Source organism: Mesoplodon bidens (genome assembly GCF_964165515.1).
Source record: "Mesoplodon bidens genome assembly, chromosome: 19".
NCBI classification, from domain to species: domain Eukaryota; kingdom Metazoa; phylum Chordata; class Mammalia; order Artiodactyla; family Ziphiidae; genus Mesoplodon; species Mesoplodon bidens.
Genome location: NC_138179.1, coordinates 52,496,393 through 52,510,471, shown reverse-complemented (window position 1 = coordinate 52,510,471; position 14,079 = coordinate 52,496,393). Strand labels below are relative to the sequence as shown.

The following is a 14,079-nucleotide window of genomic DNA, read 5'->3' as shown; positions in this document are numbered from 1 at the left end:
TCTGTCTGCTGGGCTCTCTCGAACCCCTGCCCTCCTCCTTTCCACTCGATGCACTATCCCAGACTCTGGGCAGGCAGGCACCGGAATGGGGGTGCTTAGAAAAATGGCACTTAGTCGAAGCCCCGGGGGAGGGGGTGGTTGGTGCTCCTCCTTTTTTCTTTGAAGCTCTTTAGGCCAGCCGCCCCTGTGCCCCTGGAACCCCTTTCCCCTCTTCTTTTCTCTAATTCAGGGACTTTGGCTTGAGCCACCTCCCACCCTCCTGGTGAGGAGTGCTCTGTTGGTCTGCACTTGGGTGAGCTGCCCTCCTCCTCCTCCCTTTGGCTATCGCCCACTCCGCAGGGGAGAGAGGGAGGGAGGAGGTAGCCCTCTGAGGGTGGGGGGAGGGGAGGGGGGGAGGGACGGAGCAGACCAGAGGGCCCTGGGCTCAGGGCTGCATGTCGGCAGGGATGGATGGGTGGACACAGATGCCCCCGGAAGCCATGGGGAATGGGGCAGGGGGCGGGGGGAGGGGTGCCAGGGCTTCCTGCGCTTTGCACTATTGGGGCAAAAATGTCTTAAGCAGTGGGGAACCTGCCACCCCACCCTGACCCTCAGCCTGCCACAGCCCCCTTCTCACACACACGCACACACACAGACACACACAGACACACACACACACACACACACACACACACGGGAAGGCAATGCTATGCTGCCCATCAGGGCATGTCCTTCCCCCACTGTTCAGGTGTTCCGACAGGGCTGGAGGGCCTAGAAGAGCATCTGCTATCACCTGTGCATGTGCCTGCCCAGCCCCCCTTGGGCTCGTGGGCTGCCCGTGCTGTCCTTGTCCGTCTCTACCCTCTCTCTCTCCTGGGGTACTGATTCCTGTATTACTCCAGTCCCATGGATAAGCCCTCTTGTACCCTCCTCCCACCCCCTGGGGGCCCAGTGGAATTCCTGACCTGTCTGCCGTCTCTCCATCCCTCCATCCCCACGTCCACCCCTCCGTTCCTGTTCTCAGCCATGCCCATGGTGGAGAAAAGGCCTTCAAGAGGCTTGGCCTCTTACAGGCCCTTGGGAATCCCCCCTCCCCGTCCCCAATCATATGAGCTGTGATCCCCCACTCCTCCCCGTAACCCCTCCCCCTCCCCCCACTCTCAGTGACGTGGGGTGTATGTGTGCGTTTCTCTGTGTGAATGTGTGAGCAAGTACACGTGGTGGGGGAGGAGCCGGGGGGACTCAGGAGCGCCACGCACCTGCTCTAGAGAGGCAGCTGTCCCAGTCCCTGCTTTGGAAGTGAGGGACAGGGCCCTCTCCTGGGGGCCATTGGTGCTAATGAGGGGGATGGCCTTGATGTGGGTGCTTAGCATGCCTCCCCCAGTATTGGCCCGGGGCACTAGGGCAGGCACAGTGGGGCAGCAGGTGCAGTGTTGGTGGGAGGAGGGTGCCAGGCCAGGACAAGGGGGTGCCAGAGCCATGACCACTACCCCGCCCCCACCACCCGCCTCTCCATCTCAGTATTCCCCCTCCCATCACTCATAACACACATACCTCATCCAGCCTCCTCCCTGCTCAGACTTGGGGAGGGTGGGGGTGGAGGAGCCCCTACCCCTTCCCCTGGTGGCGGGTCTACAGGGCTGGGAGAGGGCAGGGCGTGTGACACAGACACCGTCCATAAGGGGGACAGTAATTCCTGCCCTGGGAACTCCTGGGTGGGAGGAGGGGGACACTTCCTTGCAGGCGCTACTGAATGTATGAGAAGCTGGTGCTGGGGTGGGGGGAGGGGGGCTGTGGCCAGAAACAGGGAAGGAGGTAGGTCCCTTCCCCAGGGAGGGGTGGGGCCAGTAGGGGTGACTTGGGGGGCTCCTACTCCTGCCCCACGTTGACAATCAGTATGTCTGTTATGTGCGATTTTTCACCCCGTTGTGTTCTGGGTCAGGATTTTAAAGAAAGATATTTTTATGGTAATTGTTGCTCGTCTATTTTACTATATATTTATGTAATAAATATATGATGAAAATAATCCCCTTGGGCACCCCCCCCCTTAGACTTGTGTGCTGTTTCCCTGTATCCTCCCATCTGCTGGCCAGAGGACCCACCCCACAAACTGACCAGGTGGAGAGGTGTGCCCCCAGCCTTGGCCACGTTTCCGCCCCGCCCCCCAGAACGAGCACACACCACAGAAGCCAGCTCAGCTGTGAACTACTGGATTTGAGACAGGAATAGAACAAATCGGGGGGCTAGAGAGTCAGAGGGGGGAGAGAGTGGTTTAAATAGGGGGAGGCAGGGGAGTTCAGTGATGGGGGAGGGAGGCAGGTATTTACAAGAAGGCTCGGGGGGCCAGAGGCTCATCTTGGAATATTTTATAACAATATAAATAAGATTCTGGTTTGCTTTTCCTTTTCGTCTCGTAAAGGAGAGAGAAGTGCAGAGTTCGATTCTGTACAAGGGGGCAGCGGCGGAAGGCCGGCCGGGCGGGTCACTGGGCGTCCACCCGGAAGGACAGCAGCTTCTCGGAATGCATGTTGTTCAGGGTCCGCAGGTCCGGCAGCTTGAGCAGCAGCTTGGTGAAGCGGGAAGTCTCCGAGGGCCGGTTCTTCAGCACCAGAGCCCGAAGAGCCCGCAGCAGCGTCTCCTGGAGCTGCTCCACCGAAGCGGAATTCTCCATGCCCGAGCGGTCTGTGGGGAAGACGACGGCAGTGAGGCAGGCTCCCTGAGCTCCTCGGACGAGGAGGACCCGGAGGCCTGCGAGGACGCGGCGGCGGCCATGCAGCCTCTCCCCGAAGCCCCTCAGAGGGCCGATGGGGAAGGAGGAGGAGGGGGAACATGACTCCCTCTCCTAGGCCTCCGACCCAAGAGCAGGAGGTGCCTGCGACCTGGGAGCCCAGGCTCAGCAGGGCTGGCCCCCCTCCCACCCCACCAGGCCGCTCTACTTCCCCCGAACAGGCCAAACACGCCCAGGCTCCCTTGCGTTTTGTTCTGTAGTTCCCTCTGCCTGGGATGCCCTTCCCCCTCTCTGCCTGGCAGTCTCTTTACTTGTCCTTTGAGGCCCCACTCAAGTGTCACCTCCTTCCCCAGCTCCCCAGGCAGAAATAGTTGTGTGTGCTTCCAAAGCCCTTGGTTCATGCTTCTACTGTGACACTTATCTCACTGTTTTATAATTAGTCGGGCATGAGTCTGTCTCCTGAGCTAGACTGTGTCTGAATCATGTCTGTATCTCCAGTGCCCGGGTGCAGGGCCTGGCCTAGAGTAGGTACTCCATAAAAGGTGTGTTGAACCGAACTGCGTCCGCCTCCTCCCGGGGTCAGGCTCAGGCGAGAGCCCGACCTACCTGCTGAGACGAGCACCACCGCGGTGAAGAGGCCCAGCTCCTCCTCGGTAAGCGCCAGGGAGCTGAGCTTCTCGCTGAAATCGAACATGGCGTTGAGCAGGTCTCCCATGCCCATAGCGCCGAGCTCCTGCAGGCTGTAGGTGGTGCGGCTCAGAAACATCACTGTCTGGTCCTTCACGTTGAACAGCGACGCAAAGCGTACCATCAGCACCTAAAGTGGGGACAGTCATCCTGGGTGGAATGGGAGGAGCAATTGCCAAGTTGCCCCTAAAGTTTTTTGGGTTTTTTTTTTTTTTTGCGGTACTTTTTTTTTTTGCGGTACGCGTGCCTCTCCCGTTGCGGAGCACAGGCTCCGGATGCGCAGGCTCAGCGGCCATGGCTCACGGGCCCAGCCGCTCCGCGGCATGTGGGATCTTCCCGGACCGGGGCACGAACCCGCGTCCCGTGCATCGGCAGGCGGACTCTCAACCACTGCACCACCAGGGAAGCCCTCCCCTAAAGTTTTGTGAAAGGGTTACTGGTGCTGCCTTAGATTTCTCAGTCAAGACTGGGGCTAGTTTCTGAGTGAGCAATGGTGGTGGGGGGGTGCCAGGTGTTAGGATGGGGAACATCCCACTGGCTTTGGAATCCAGCCTGAATCTGGGTCTCAACCTTGTCACTCCCTGTGACCTTGGGCAAGGCGCTTCACCAAAGTGAATTTGCTCATGCCTAGAACGGAAATAGCGCTGTACCCTAAAGTGTTATTTTAGGGTAAATGGGATGTAACTAGACCCCAGCTGAGACGATAGAAGTCCCAGCCGTCCGGAGGCAGGACTGGGAGGGATTCTGCCCTTTCTTTCATATGTCAGGAGTAAGGTTTCAGAGCCCCTGCCCACCCCAGACACCCTTTCTGCTGGATCCTTCCCAAGGTCAAGAGCAGGGAGCACAAAGGGTCACTCACCTCAAAGGTGCCAGCCTTAAGCAGGGTGACCTGGTCGTGCTGAGAAAGGTCACGGAAGCCAGGGATGTGCTTGGCAAACTCTACCACCTCCCTCACAGCGGGCGTGAAGCTCATGGAGAAATCCTCCCAGATCTCCTGCACAGTTCGCCCACTGCGTCCGTGCGGGTACATGTTCATGGGACATGCCTGGAAGAGGAAAGAATTTGGGGAGGGGAGTATCACTGAGGCTGCCTCAGGTAGGCTTCCCCAGCAGTGCTGGGCCCCAGATTCTGCTTGGGTTAGAGTTGTGGCCTTGGAGGATGGGTCTTTCAGGTAAAGTAGCAATCAGGTGCCAGGTGGAGCTCAGGGATTCCCAGGCAGAGCCCTTCCTGCAGGGCTGAGCATCCTCCCTGCACCTAGCCTTCAGGCACACCCAGCGGCCCTGTGCTAAATCCAGTCTCCCCAGTCCCCTGCCCACTTCACCCACAGTGCCCTCACCAGCAGAACGTTCTTGGAGTTGCCCTGCCGCAGACTGTTGGCAGGTGCTTCGCCTTCTGGGGCTGGGTACACGTGGGTGGGGCACAGATGGTGCCCATTGCTGTTTGGCTGGTGGCAGCTGTGATGGGCAGGGCCAGGGGGCCAGGTGGGAGGGTAAGAGGAGGGAGCCTGGCGTAAACTGTTCAGGGCCTCATTATGACGCTGGGCGGCCATGATGTTGTTGTCATTGGGGGCAGGCGGGCAGCCCTGACTTTCCCAGTGATGTGGGGTGGTGGCTGGAGGGTTGCCCGAGACATGGTTGGCATTTAAGTTGCCAGGTGAGGTGCCCAGCTTGTCATGGGCGTAGGTGAAGATCTCTCGGTGGGCCCGGGCTACCTGGGATATTACATCCTCCACTGTGGGCTCAGGACTTGGGGATCGGGGAGGCGTCAGCTGTTGTGGGAACTGGGAGAAGCCCACCAAGGGTGAGGGGGCAGGGGCTGGGGGTGGTGAGGGGCCCATGGGGCTTGGGGTGGGGTGCTGGGTGGGCGGGGTCTCCAGCGGGCACTGGCTGCTTAGCTGGTTGTTGGCCAGGTTCATGGCACTCTGCATCTCAGCCAGCATCCGCTGCTTCTCTCGTTTGGGGATGCGCCCAAAACGCACAGCTGTGACAGGATGAGAGCAGTGTCAGGAAGTTCTAATACACACTCACATGCTTCTCTTCCTTCCTCCTGAAAGGGAAAGCCCCTTAGGGCTTGGGGTTCCACATAAAACCCACAAGGCCACACCCATCGAGGGGGTTTTCCAAGTAGAAATTACGGTAAGAGGTGACCAGAGGGACTAATGGGAAAGATGTGTGTGTTTACCTGAGACCCAATGAAATGTGGGCATCCTCTATGCAAATGAGATGCCTAGTGTTGGGCCTTTTGAAGGGAGGGATTAATTCAGAAGCTTCCGAGTGGAAGAAAGGGGGAGGGTGAGGGGAAGCTCGTGGGCACGGTGCAGCCTCACCATCTCGAGACATGCCCACGGAGAGACACTTCTTGAAGCGACACTGCTGGCAGCGGTTACGATTGATGCGGACGATGGAGCAGTTCTCATTTTTCAGACACCTCTTGTACTGGATGTTCTGCTGGATGCTCCGACGGAAAAAGCCCTGTGGAGCAGGGGCAGCTAGTGAGCATCTCCGTCTAGGCCAGGCCTATGTGTCCTGTGGGAGAGGGTCACCTGCCCCTACCCCCACCCTGCCTCACCTTGCAGCCCTCACAGGCATGCACGCCATAGTGGAAGCCCGAGGCCACGTCTCCACACACCTTACACAGTAGCACCATGCCATTCAGCTCTGCGGGAAGAGAGGGGCAGTGGGTGAACAGGGCAGGTTTCTGAGTGGCCAGAGAGCTGGAGGTTTTCTGAGCTGGAGATTGGGCGGGGGGACGGGGCGGGGGGGAAACTGAGGAGGAGCTTCAGTATCTAGGGGGCACTCGAATGAGCAGACAGGGCTGACAGCAGCTGATGCAACTCTAGGAGAAATCCCTGAGGCCAGCGTAGGTCCTGGGAATAACGGTGTCACGTGAATGTCAACTCCCCACCTCAGCCTGGACACCTTCCCTTCCCCCCAAATCGGCTGGAAATTTACTCACTGGTGATGTTGCTGGTGCTCTTGCTGGGGGACACTCGGTTGCTGTCTTCCAGGGCCACTTGTAGACCCCTGGGGGGGCTCCCGTTATAGAAGGAGGAGGATGACGACAACGAGGAAGATGAAGAAGAAGGGGAACCATCGTCACCCAAGCTGGGTGGAGTGCTCCCAAAGGAGCGAGCTGGGTCCTGGGTGAGGGAGCCAGTGGGTGATGGTGGGAAGTAGGTGGGACAGCCTTGGGTCAGGGACTGGAAGCTGCCATTCGAGCTGTCACTGTAGAGGGACTCGGGGCTGGTGCGGTTTGGGGAGGAGCCGCTGGAGCCGATGTAGGTGATGACGCCACCTGGCAGGAGAACCCAAGGGAAAGGCGTGTCAACCGCCATATATCTTTGGTCCTAGGTCACCACTCTGCCCATCCCTCACCTGCCTCCCAAAACACTGTTGGATACTCAGAAGTTAACCATGTGAAACACCTAATCTTGGCGTCCCCAGAAGAGCCACAATAAGCAACTCCCCAACACATACCAGACATGGCCAACCAGCCACCGCAACTCTTGGCAGGTACATTCAGCTTCTGCCTGGCGTGTGAGGTACCTCTCTAGAGGCATGACCTCTGTGATGCTCTGTGAGTATCTCACATATGTACCAACCCCCCACCCCCCACCCTGGATGCCTTCCTTTAGAATATCAACCGCAGCTAATGACTTAATTGTCAGCAGCTGACCTCGGGATGGGATGAGCAGCTGAAAACCATTCATAATGCCCAGGCTTCAAAAAAGAAAAAAAAAAAAAAACCAGCTGCTGATTTTAATACCAAGACCATTCCAGAGATGAGACCATTGAGGGGCAGCTAGCCAACAGTGAGGAGAGTGCGGGTCTTACAAGGGCAAAACAATCACAGTCCCTCAAAACTGGAAGACGTATTCTCCAAAGGTACTGTTCCCTTGGCCTCCAAGATCAAGAGTCAGAGTGGACTCTATTCCTGCATCCAGGAAGGGCTTAACAGTATGAGTTGCAGGAGTTGGAAGTGAAGGACAAACTGTCCAGCCTAAGGCTTTGGAATTCCCCCTTCTAGATCTCTCTGCCTGGTGACAATGACCTTGGCTCTCTGGCCATTCAGGGACTTTGGCCCTCTAGTTATATTGCCAACCAGGTGGCTGTGTTCCCATTGCATTAGCAGGAGGAGAAGGTGACCTGCCTGCCACACCTTTGCCAAGTACCTCGCATGGCCTACCATGGATGGGGTGGGAGGAGGGAGGATCCCAGGACACGTGTGAGCCGACACAGGGCATGCCACTGTGTCTACAGAGGCACATGTGTTGCTCACCCACTGACACACACTAAGCTGGGCAGAGCAACCCTAAAATAGCTCAAGGTTGGTCAGGGTGAACCGAGTTCCCTGTAAAATAATTGCACAATAGATCAGCTCCTACAGTTTCAGGGCTGAGGTGGGGGAATGGGATATTTATTTGGTGGTAAATGAACCTGACCCAGTTCAGCCATCCCCCAAAGAGAAGTAAGACTCATCCGAAGAGACTTCCACCTGGAAGTGTGGGGCACACTCAAAAGAATCTAGTTTTAGATCTGGATCTATCACCACCAACTTGATTTGTGACCCAGAGGAAATCAACCCCCTCTCTGGGTCCCAGTTTCCCTTTCTGTGGAAAAAAAAAAAAAAAAAAAAGATGAAAGAGACTTAATATCCTTTCAGCTATGTTTGTGGGATGTAGTTGTTTTGCGGGAAGCCCTTAGGAGACAAACTGCTTCTTGTTTGGTGGGAGTAGGCGTAAGACAGTGTTTGCAGGACTAAGAAACGAGATGCTTGGGGAACAGAAAGAATTTGTCATGTGGAGAAGCTGAGTCTAAAGGCAGTACGGTGACGTAGGTGCAAGGAGAATAAAGAGGAAAAGAGTGAGGAGAAGGGTGGCTAGATGTGAGGTCCCCTTGAGGAGTGTAAACATGAGGCCACGAGAGGTCAGGGATGGCTCTGTCTTACTCTGCATCTGGTTATGGGGAAGGAGGAGGGGGCCGGGCAGGCGGACAGGAAAAGGAGGCAGGCGGGGCGGTGAGTCAGCCCAGCTTCACCCAGATCTCGGCGGGGCGGGGCGGGAGCCGGGCCCTCAGCCGGCCTCACGTCCCGGCTCCACGTGTGCCTCTTGCACGTGGCTCCCCAACGAGGAACCCCAGAACCCGAAGTTCCGCCCTCTCCGCTTCCCGTCAATCGGGAGCAGCAGCCCCGCCCCCCGTCCCACCCCTCCTCGGCGTCCGGGGTCCCAGTCTAGGGCTGGGCCCCTCACGCCAGCTGGGTCAGGACTACTAAGGGGAGGAGAGAAGGGTACACGCGTTGCCGGGGCAACGGGGGGCGGAGCTCATTATGTAACGGGGCCGGGAGGCAACCACCAATGGAGTGGCGGCCACGGCTTCTGCAGAATGAAAACAAACGCAGCACGTGGGCCCGGCTCCGCAGCCATGTGAGCGCTCCGGGCTGCCGGGGCGCTCTGGGTGTCCTTCCTGGGGCAGGGCACCACTCGTGGGGCTCCTCAAGTGCCGCTCCCTACTGAGGATTCACCAGTGAGATCCGACCCATTCCCCCAGCCCCTCCTGCCTGGAACTCAGATCGCCCCACTGCTTCTCGAGTTCCCTCGAGCCTGCAGGAACTAAGGGAAGAGGAAGATTGGAAGGAGGGGGTCCTCCTTCCGAGAAGTCCAGGCATGCCACAGCTGCAGGGGGTGGACAGATGGGGGCGTTTCGGGGCACTGCTCCAAAACTCCCAGTTCCTGTAAACTGTTCATCTCACCACACGTACCCGCTCTCCATTTCCTCCTTCCCCGCGATCCGAGTCCTTCAGGCTAAAGAGAGGGGCTCTGAGGGGTGATGGTGGGGCGCCTCCGGGCGCATTCCCAGGCCGAACAACCCGCTCTGGAAATCCCAGCCTATGGCCCCCATCACGCTAGCAAATCCCCAGGCCGAGGGAGTCTCCAGTCCCTTACAAAGTTCCTTACAAAGGCGTAGATGGAGGAGAGGAGACAGTGACAGAGAAAGAAGGATGGTAGCAAAGGAATCTTAGTACCTGTGTTGTTGTTGGAGTCCAGGGTCGTCATGTCTTCACCAGCTGACAGCGGTCATTCAAACTGGACCTTGACACAAACTGGAGATTACAATTGCCGCTGTCGCCCCCTGGGAACTGACCGAGGACGGGGAGTGGACCCCGCAGCTCACGATAAGGATCCTAGGCACCCTGCAGCAAGGTCTTGGGGTGGCCGACTGCAGCCCTGCAGAAGGGTAGGACGCTGAGGCAACGGAGGTCTGCTTTGCATGGGAAAAGCAAGAGAGTGTGGGGGAAGGGGGCGGAGGGAATCAGCCTGCAGTAGTTCTGGCTAGAAGGTAGCAAGGAGGGTCGGGTCTCTGCAGTGCCCGGGGTGCCACTGCCTGAAGGCTCCGCAGCGCTGCAGGGTAGGGAATCTGGAGCTCCCGGTGCAAAAGTCCCAGAGGGAGAGAGGTTGCAGTCAGGAAGTAAGTACGTGATGGGAGAAACGGGGCACCGAGGCGCAAAGAAGCGAGACGTGTGCCCTGCTACGTTCCCTCGGCAGCAGTATTTCACTCTGCCAATCTCAGCGGCCTTTTGCCCCAGCCTTTTTCTCTGGGACAGAGGGCTCTGCGCAGGCGCCAGCAACCCAGGGTTCCCGGGCCGCACGCGGCACTGGAGCAGGTACCATGTGATCCCAGGGAGCGCCTCGTGCCCCAGTGACACACTTTTCCAGCAGCAGGCACGTTGAGTTCCGTGCGCCTGCGTAAAGCCAAGGCGGTCGGGATATGTAGTCCATTGGCAAAGTGGGCGGACTGCGTATATTTCCCCGTTTCTGCCTCGCAAAAGCTCTTGCTGGAACCGGGGAGGAGCTGAGAGCCTTGTGGGGTGGAGTGCGCTGAGTGTCAGGGTGGCGTGTTTGGAAAGCCTGTATGGCAGAGGCATGTGAATTCCTGGGGAGGGGCTGGCAAGCTTGGCCGCTCCCTGGGAGATCAAAGCTAACAGCCCCTTTCTGCAAACCTTGCAAACGTGAGGGCTTCACGTGATTGCAGGACTGACTTCGCCTTGAGGTTACTGGTGACACGAGAGAGATGACAAGTAGGAATATCCCCTCGGTCAGGAGCTTAAGCTGAACTTCTGCTGCAGAGCCAAGTCCTGAGATGGAAAGGAAATGTGGCCCCTGTTCCATTCTACTCCCCTAGGGAAAGGAGTTGCCATGGGGGGGGCGTGGTGAGGATGTCCCTGGGGACTCCCTGTTTGCGTGTATGACACCACCCCACCCACTGAAGGTGACTTTGGGGTGAGTCATTTCCCTTTGTCTAGGAAATAAAAAGGACAAGGGAGGAGAACCTTGTGGTGAAAGTGCTTTGAAGTCCTAAAGGGGCCAGAGGTGAGGCGGGGCTTGGGGGCAGAGTGACACCCCCATCCCCACCCTCAGTGCTTCAGGTAGAAGGGAACACAAAGGCCATCTTAACCCTCCCTCCTTTACTGACGAGGAAAATGAGTCTTAGAAGAAGTGATTGGCCCAAGGTCAGGCATCCATTGCTAGTTTCATTTGACCACCATCAAGGAGGTGGGCAGCCATGGAAGTGGAACGCTGAACAGGGGTTAGAAACAGCCAGCATCTCCCTTCAGAGGAGCAACTCTGCTCCCTTGGCGAAAAAGGGTCTCCAGTCAAGGTCTATCCTGTTTTGGGGGGGGGGGTTGGCCTCGCTGTGTGGCTTGTGGGATTCCCCAAACAGGGATTGAACGCGGGCCTTCAGCAGTGAGAGCTGGGAGTCCTAACCACTGGGCTGCCAGGTATTCCCCGAGGTCTATTCCGTTTGAGGACTCGGGTTGCGGGGAGAGCTGCGAGCCTCTCGAAGCAGCCAAGTGAACCTGGGCCACCTGCTGCTTCCTGCTAGTCCCTCCTCAGTCCCACTGCTCCTAGGGAGGGTTTTTGTGTTGTCTTTTTTTTTTTTTCTACACAGGAAGCCCTTCTCCACTTGTTCACAGATAGCTCCTGGGACAGCACTGATGGATGCCTGGAAACAGCTACCGAAAAAGTAAAGAAAAGGAGGCGTGTGGACACCAAGGAAGGAGTAAGCTGGGTGGTGAGGAAGTAAGCAGAGAGGACTGTGAAGATGACTGAAGGGGAGGCGGCTGGGCATCTGGCCTCACCACTCGCTGACCCTCTGACTCCCAGGGGAAGACACATGGGCTCCCTAGAATGGCCTGGGCTTTAGTTTTGTTCCCTTGCCCCCAAGGACAGTGGGAGAGAGAGGGTAGTGGGCTCTTCCCTGGCCTGCCCTGGCCCCTTGGCCCAGAGCTGGGAAGCTGCAGCAGAGCGTGGGAGGACCTGGGAGGGGCTAGGGCAAACAAGGAAAGAGGCTTTTCAGGAAAACTTGGTTCTGAACTCAGCCTCCACCCCCTCTCCCTCCTCCTGCTGGGCTCTAGAGGGAAAACTGGGAGGTGAGCTGCCATGTCCGGTGCTGCATGCTCTCTGCGCCCTTCCTGAGTCTCCATCAGAGCCAGGGCCAGGGCCAGAGCCCAAGCCCAGGGACCTGCCAGGGCTCGACTCAAAATCAAGGACCTTGGTGTGACCTCTAGCTCCCCACCAGCCCAGCACCCCCGTCAGCACACTCCCTTTAGTTGCCCTGTTTGGCAACTACAGTTCTGCTTGCTGCTGTGGTCACCCTGCCCACCCCTTGTTCTACTTACTGGTGTTTATCCCAATTCGGGGAGGGCAGGGGTCAAGACTCCCTCCCTGAGTTAACAGCCAGTGAGAGGGAGGAGGAAGCAGAGGCAGCCAGAGCTGAAATGCAGTCAGCCTGACTCTTGGCAAGAAGCTGGGTTGTTTTGCAGTCTGTGTGAGGTACGAAGGCGGAGGCTGGGAGGGAGGAGGCAAAGGAGGGGGGTTACTTCTGGGCCCTCCTTCCTCTGCACTTCTTATAGGGCCCCTCCTTTGCTCCCTGACAAAGAAGTAACTTTGGGATCTTCCTTCTACAACTGGAGAGAAGGATACAGAATAATGACGAGGCAGGACTCTCCCTTGGCTCCAGAAGCTTCTGTCTATCCATCCTGCTCCTCTCTGTCAACAGCTGCTGGGAGAAGGACAGAGACTATGGGACTCAGAGCCACCAAATGGAGGGAGAAAAGGCTGGGTTGTCTGGCCTTTGGGGACCTGGAATAGAATCTAGCTTTGGCCTCTCTATGACCTCAATCTTGACCTAAGACAACAGGTGTATCTCAGCACGGCCTCCCACCCCTCCTGCCAGCTGGACATTCCAGTTCACTTCTCTACACACACACACACACACACACACACACACACATACACACACACACCTGTGCATGCTCACGCACCATATCTCCCACAGCGAAATTCAGCCCAAGAACAACTTGGACCCTTAATAAACAGTGCCCAGATAGAACCATGGGGAACGGATGCATATCCAAGACCCAGCACAGCAAAGCACACCTGGCTCCATGTTGCCCACACGTCTGCTGAGATTCCTCAGAGTCTGGGATTCTAGACTGACCTCACCATTTAGGGGCCGGATGGAATCCTGTGTGTGTGTATATGTTTCCAACTATGTCTTAAATTCTCTTGAATTTCTTTGGTCTGGGGAGGACAGCAGAGATAGGGTAGAGGAAGAGAAGAGAGTGAGAGCTCCAAGCTCTGGCCAGAGTGTGACCATAGGATTATGAACGAGAGACTGCATGTGTGAGTGTGTAAGTGTGAATGGCAAGAATGTGTGTGGATGTGTGTGTTTGATCCAAGACCTATTTTCCTCATCAGTAGGGTGCTCTGGGTAACAAGGCAACACCCTGTGCAAATCCTGGGTGGCCTAAATCTTGGGCTGACTGCTTGACTGACGGACTGACTGGGGTGGGTCCTTGCTGGAAACCAGGTCAGCCTTCAGTAGGTGCCTTCCTTCCCTGCTCCTTTCTCACAGAACGAACCACTGCCCCAGGAAAATAACCTGCCTGCCCAGGTGATGCAGACCCAGGACAGAAACGCTGGGAATGCCCCAGACCCAGGCAGCAAGCCCTGTGCCTGGGAGAGACTCATTCCCAGCCCTCCTAGATCCTTTTTCTGTTCTCTGAAAGACCAGCCAGCTTTCCCTAACCCACCAAAAGCTTTGATGTCTTGGGGAGAATTTCAGGAGAATTAAGTAGGAGGGTTAAAGTCCGAATTAATTTTTTCTCTGGAGGTGATAGAAAAAGGGAGGGTGAGGTATGATCCAAGCCTGGGTTCCACGGATGTGTTTTGTCTCAGATTCTATCTTTACCTCACTACTCCTTTTTCCAAGGAAAGGAAGTAATAAATATGTATTAAGTACCAACTGTATGCCAGGTACTGGGCTAAGTGTGTTACACACATTATTTCATTGAATGTCCACGACAGCCCTATGCTGTAAGTCTCATTCTTAGTTTATTTATTTTTAAAATTTATTTAGTTTTGGCTGCGTTGGGTCTTTGTTGCTGCACGCGGGTTTTCTCTAATTGCTTGAGAGAATGATTACTCTGGGTGGAATGTCTCAGCTGCAAGCTCATCCTGGTGTTTCCTAAGCAACGATGGTGCTGGAAATGAGGTGTGTCACCACGAAGGGGAAGCCTGAAGTACCCCTTGCTCCTGTCTCCACAAGTACCTTAGTTTCCCGGAACCTCTAACTCCACCCTCATTTCTTCTTCCCTTAAACTCCTCCCTCTCCCACTCCTACATT

The 14,079-nt window shown here is 56.6% G+C and overlaps 1 protein-coding gene across 1 annotated transcript; it reads right to left on the bottom strand.

Annotated features, from left to right (window-relative positions):
- Window positions 1-1,799: 1,799 nt before the first annotated feature.
- On the bottom strand, window positions 1,800-10,077 carry NR1D1 (nuclear receptor subfamily 1 group D member 1). The gene is made up of 8 exons (XM_081219129.1): window positions 9,416-10,077; window positions 6,350-6,688; window positions 5,963-6,051; window positions 5,721-5,865; window positions 4,731-5,374; window positions 4,254-4,439; window positions 3,314-3,524; window positions 1,800-2,661 (listed from the first exon to the last, which is right to left on the bottom strand). Exons 1-8 carry the CDS (start codon window positions 9,444-9,446, stop codon window positions 2,462-2,464), a joined length of 1,845 nt encoding a protein of 614 aa, XP_081075255.1. The 5' UTR covers window positions 9,447-10,077; the 3' UTR covers window positions 1,800-2,461.
- Window positions 10,078-14,079: the final 4,002 nt, after the last annotated feature.

Bases quoted from the DNA above. Each gene is read 5' to 3' on its own strand.
- NR1D1 (XM_081219129.1), bottom strand. From the start codon at position 9,446: ATGACGACCCTGGACTCCAACAACAACACAG. The intron at 6,689-9,415 runs GTACTAAGATTC...TTCTCCTGCCAG, and splicing joins GGACTCCAACAACAACACAG to GTGGCGTCATCACCTACATC. The intron at 6,052-6,349 runs GTGAGTAAATTT...CTCTTCCCGCAG, and splicing joins GAGCACCAGCAACATCACCA to AGCTGAATGGCATGGTGCTA.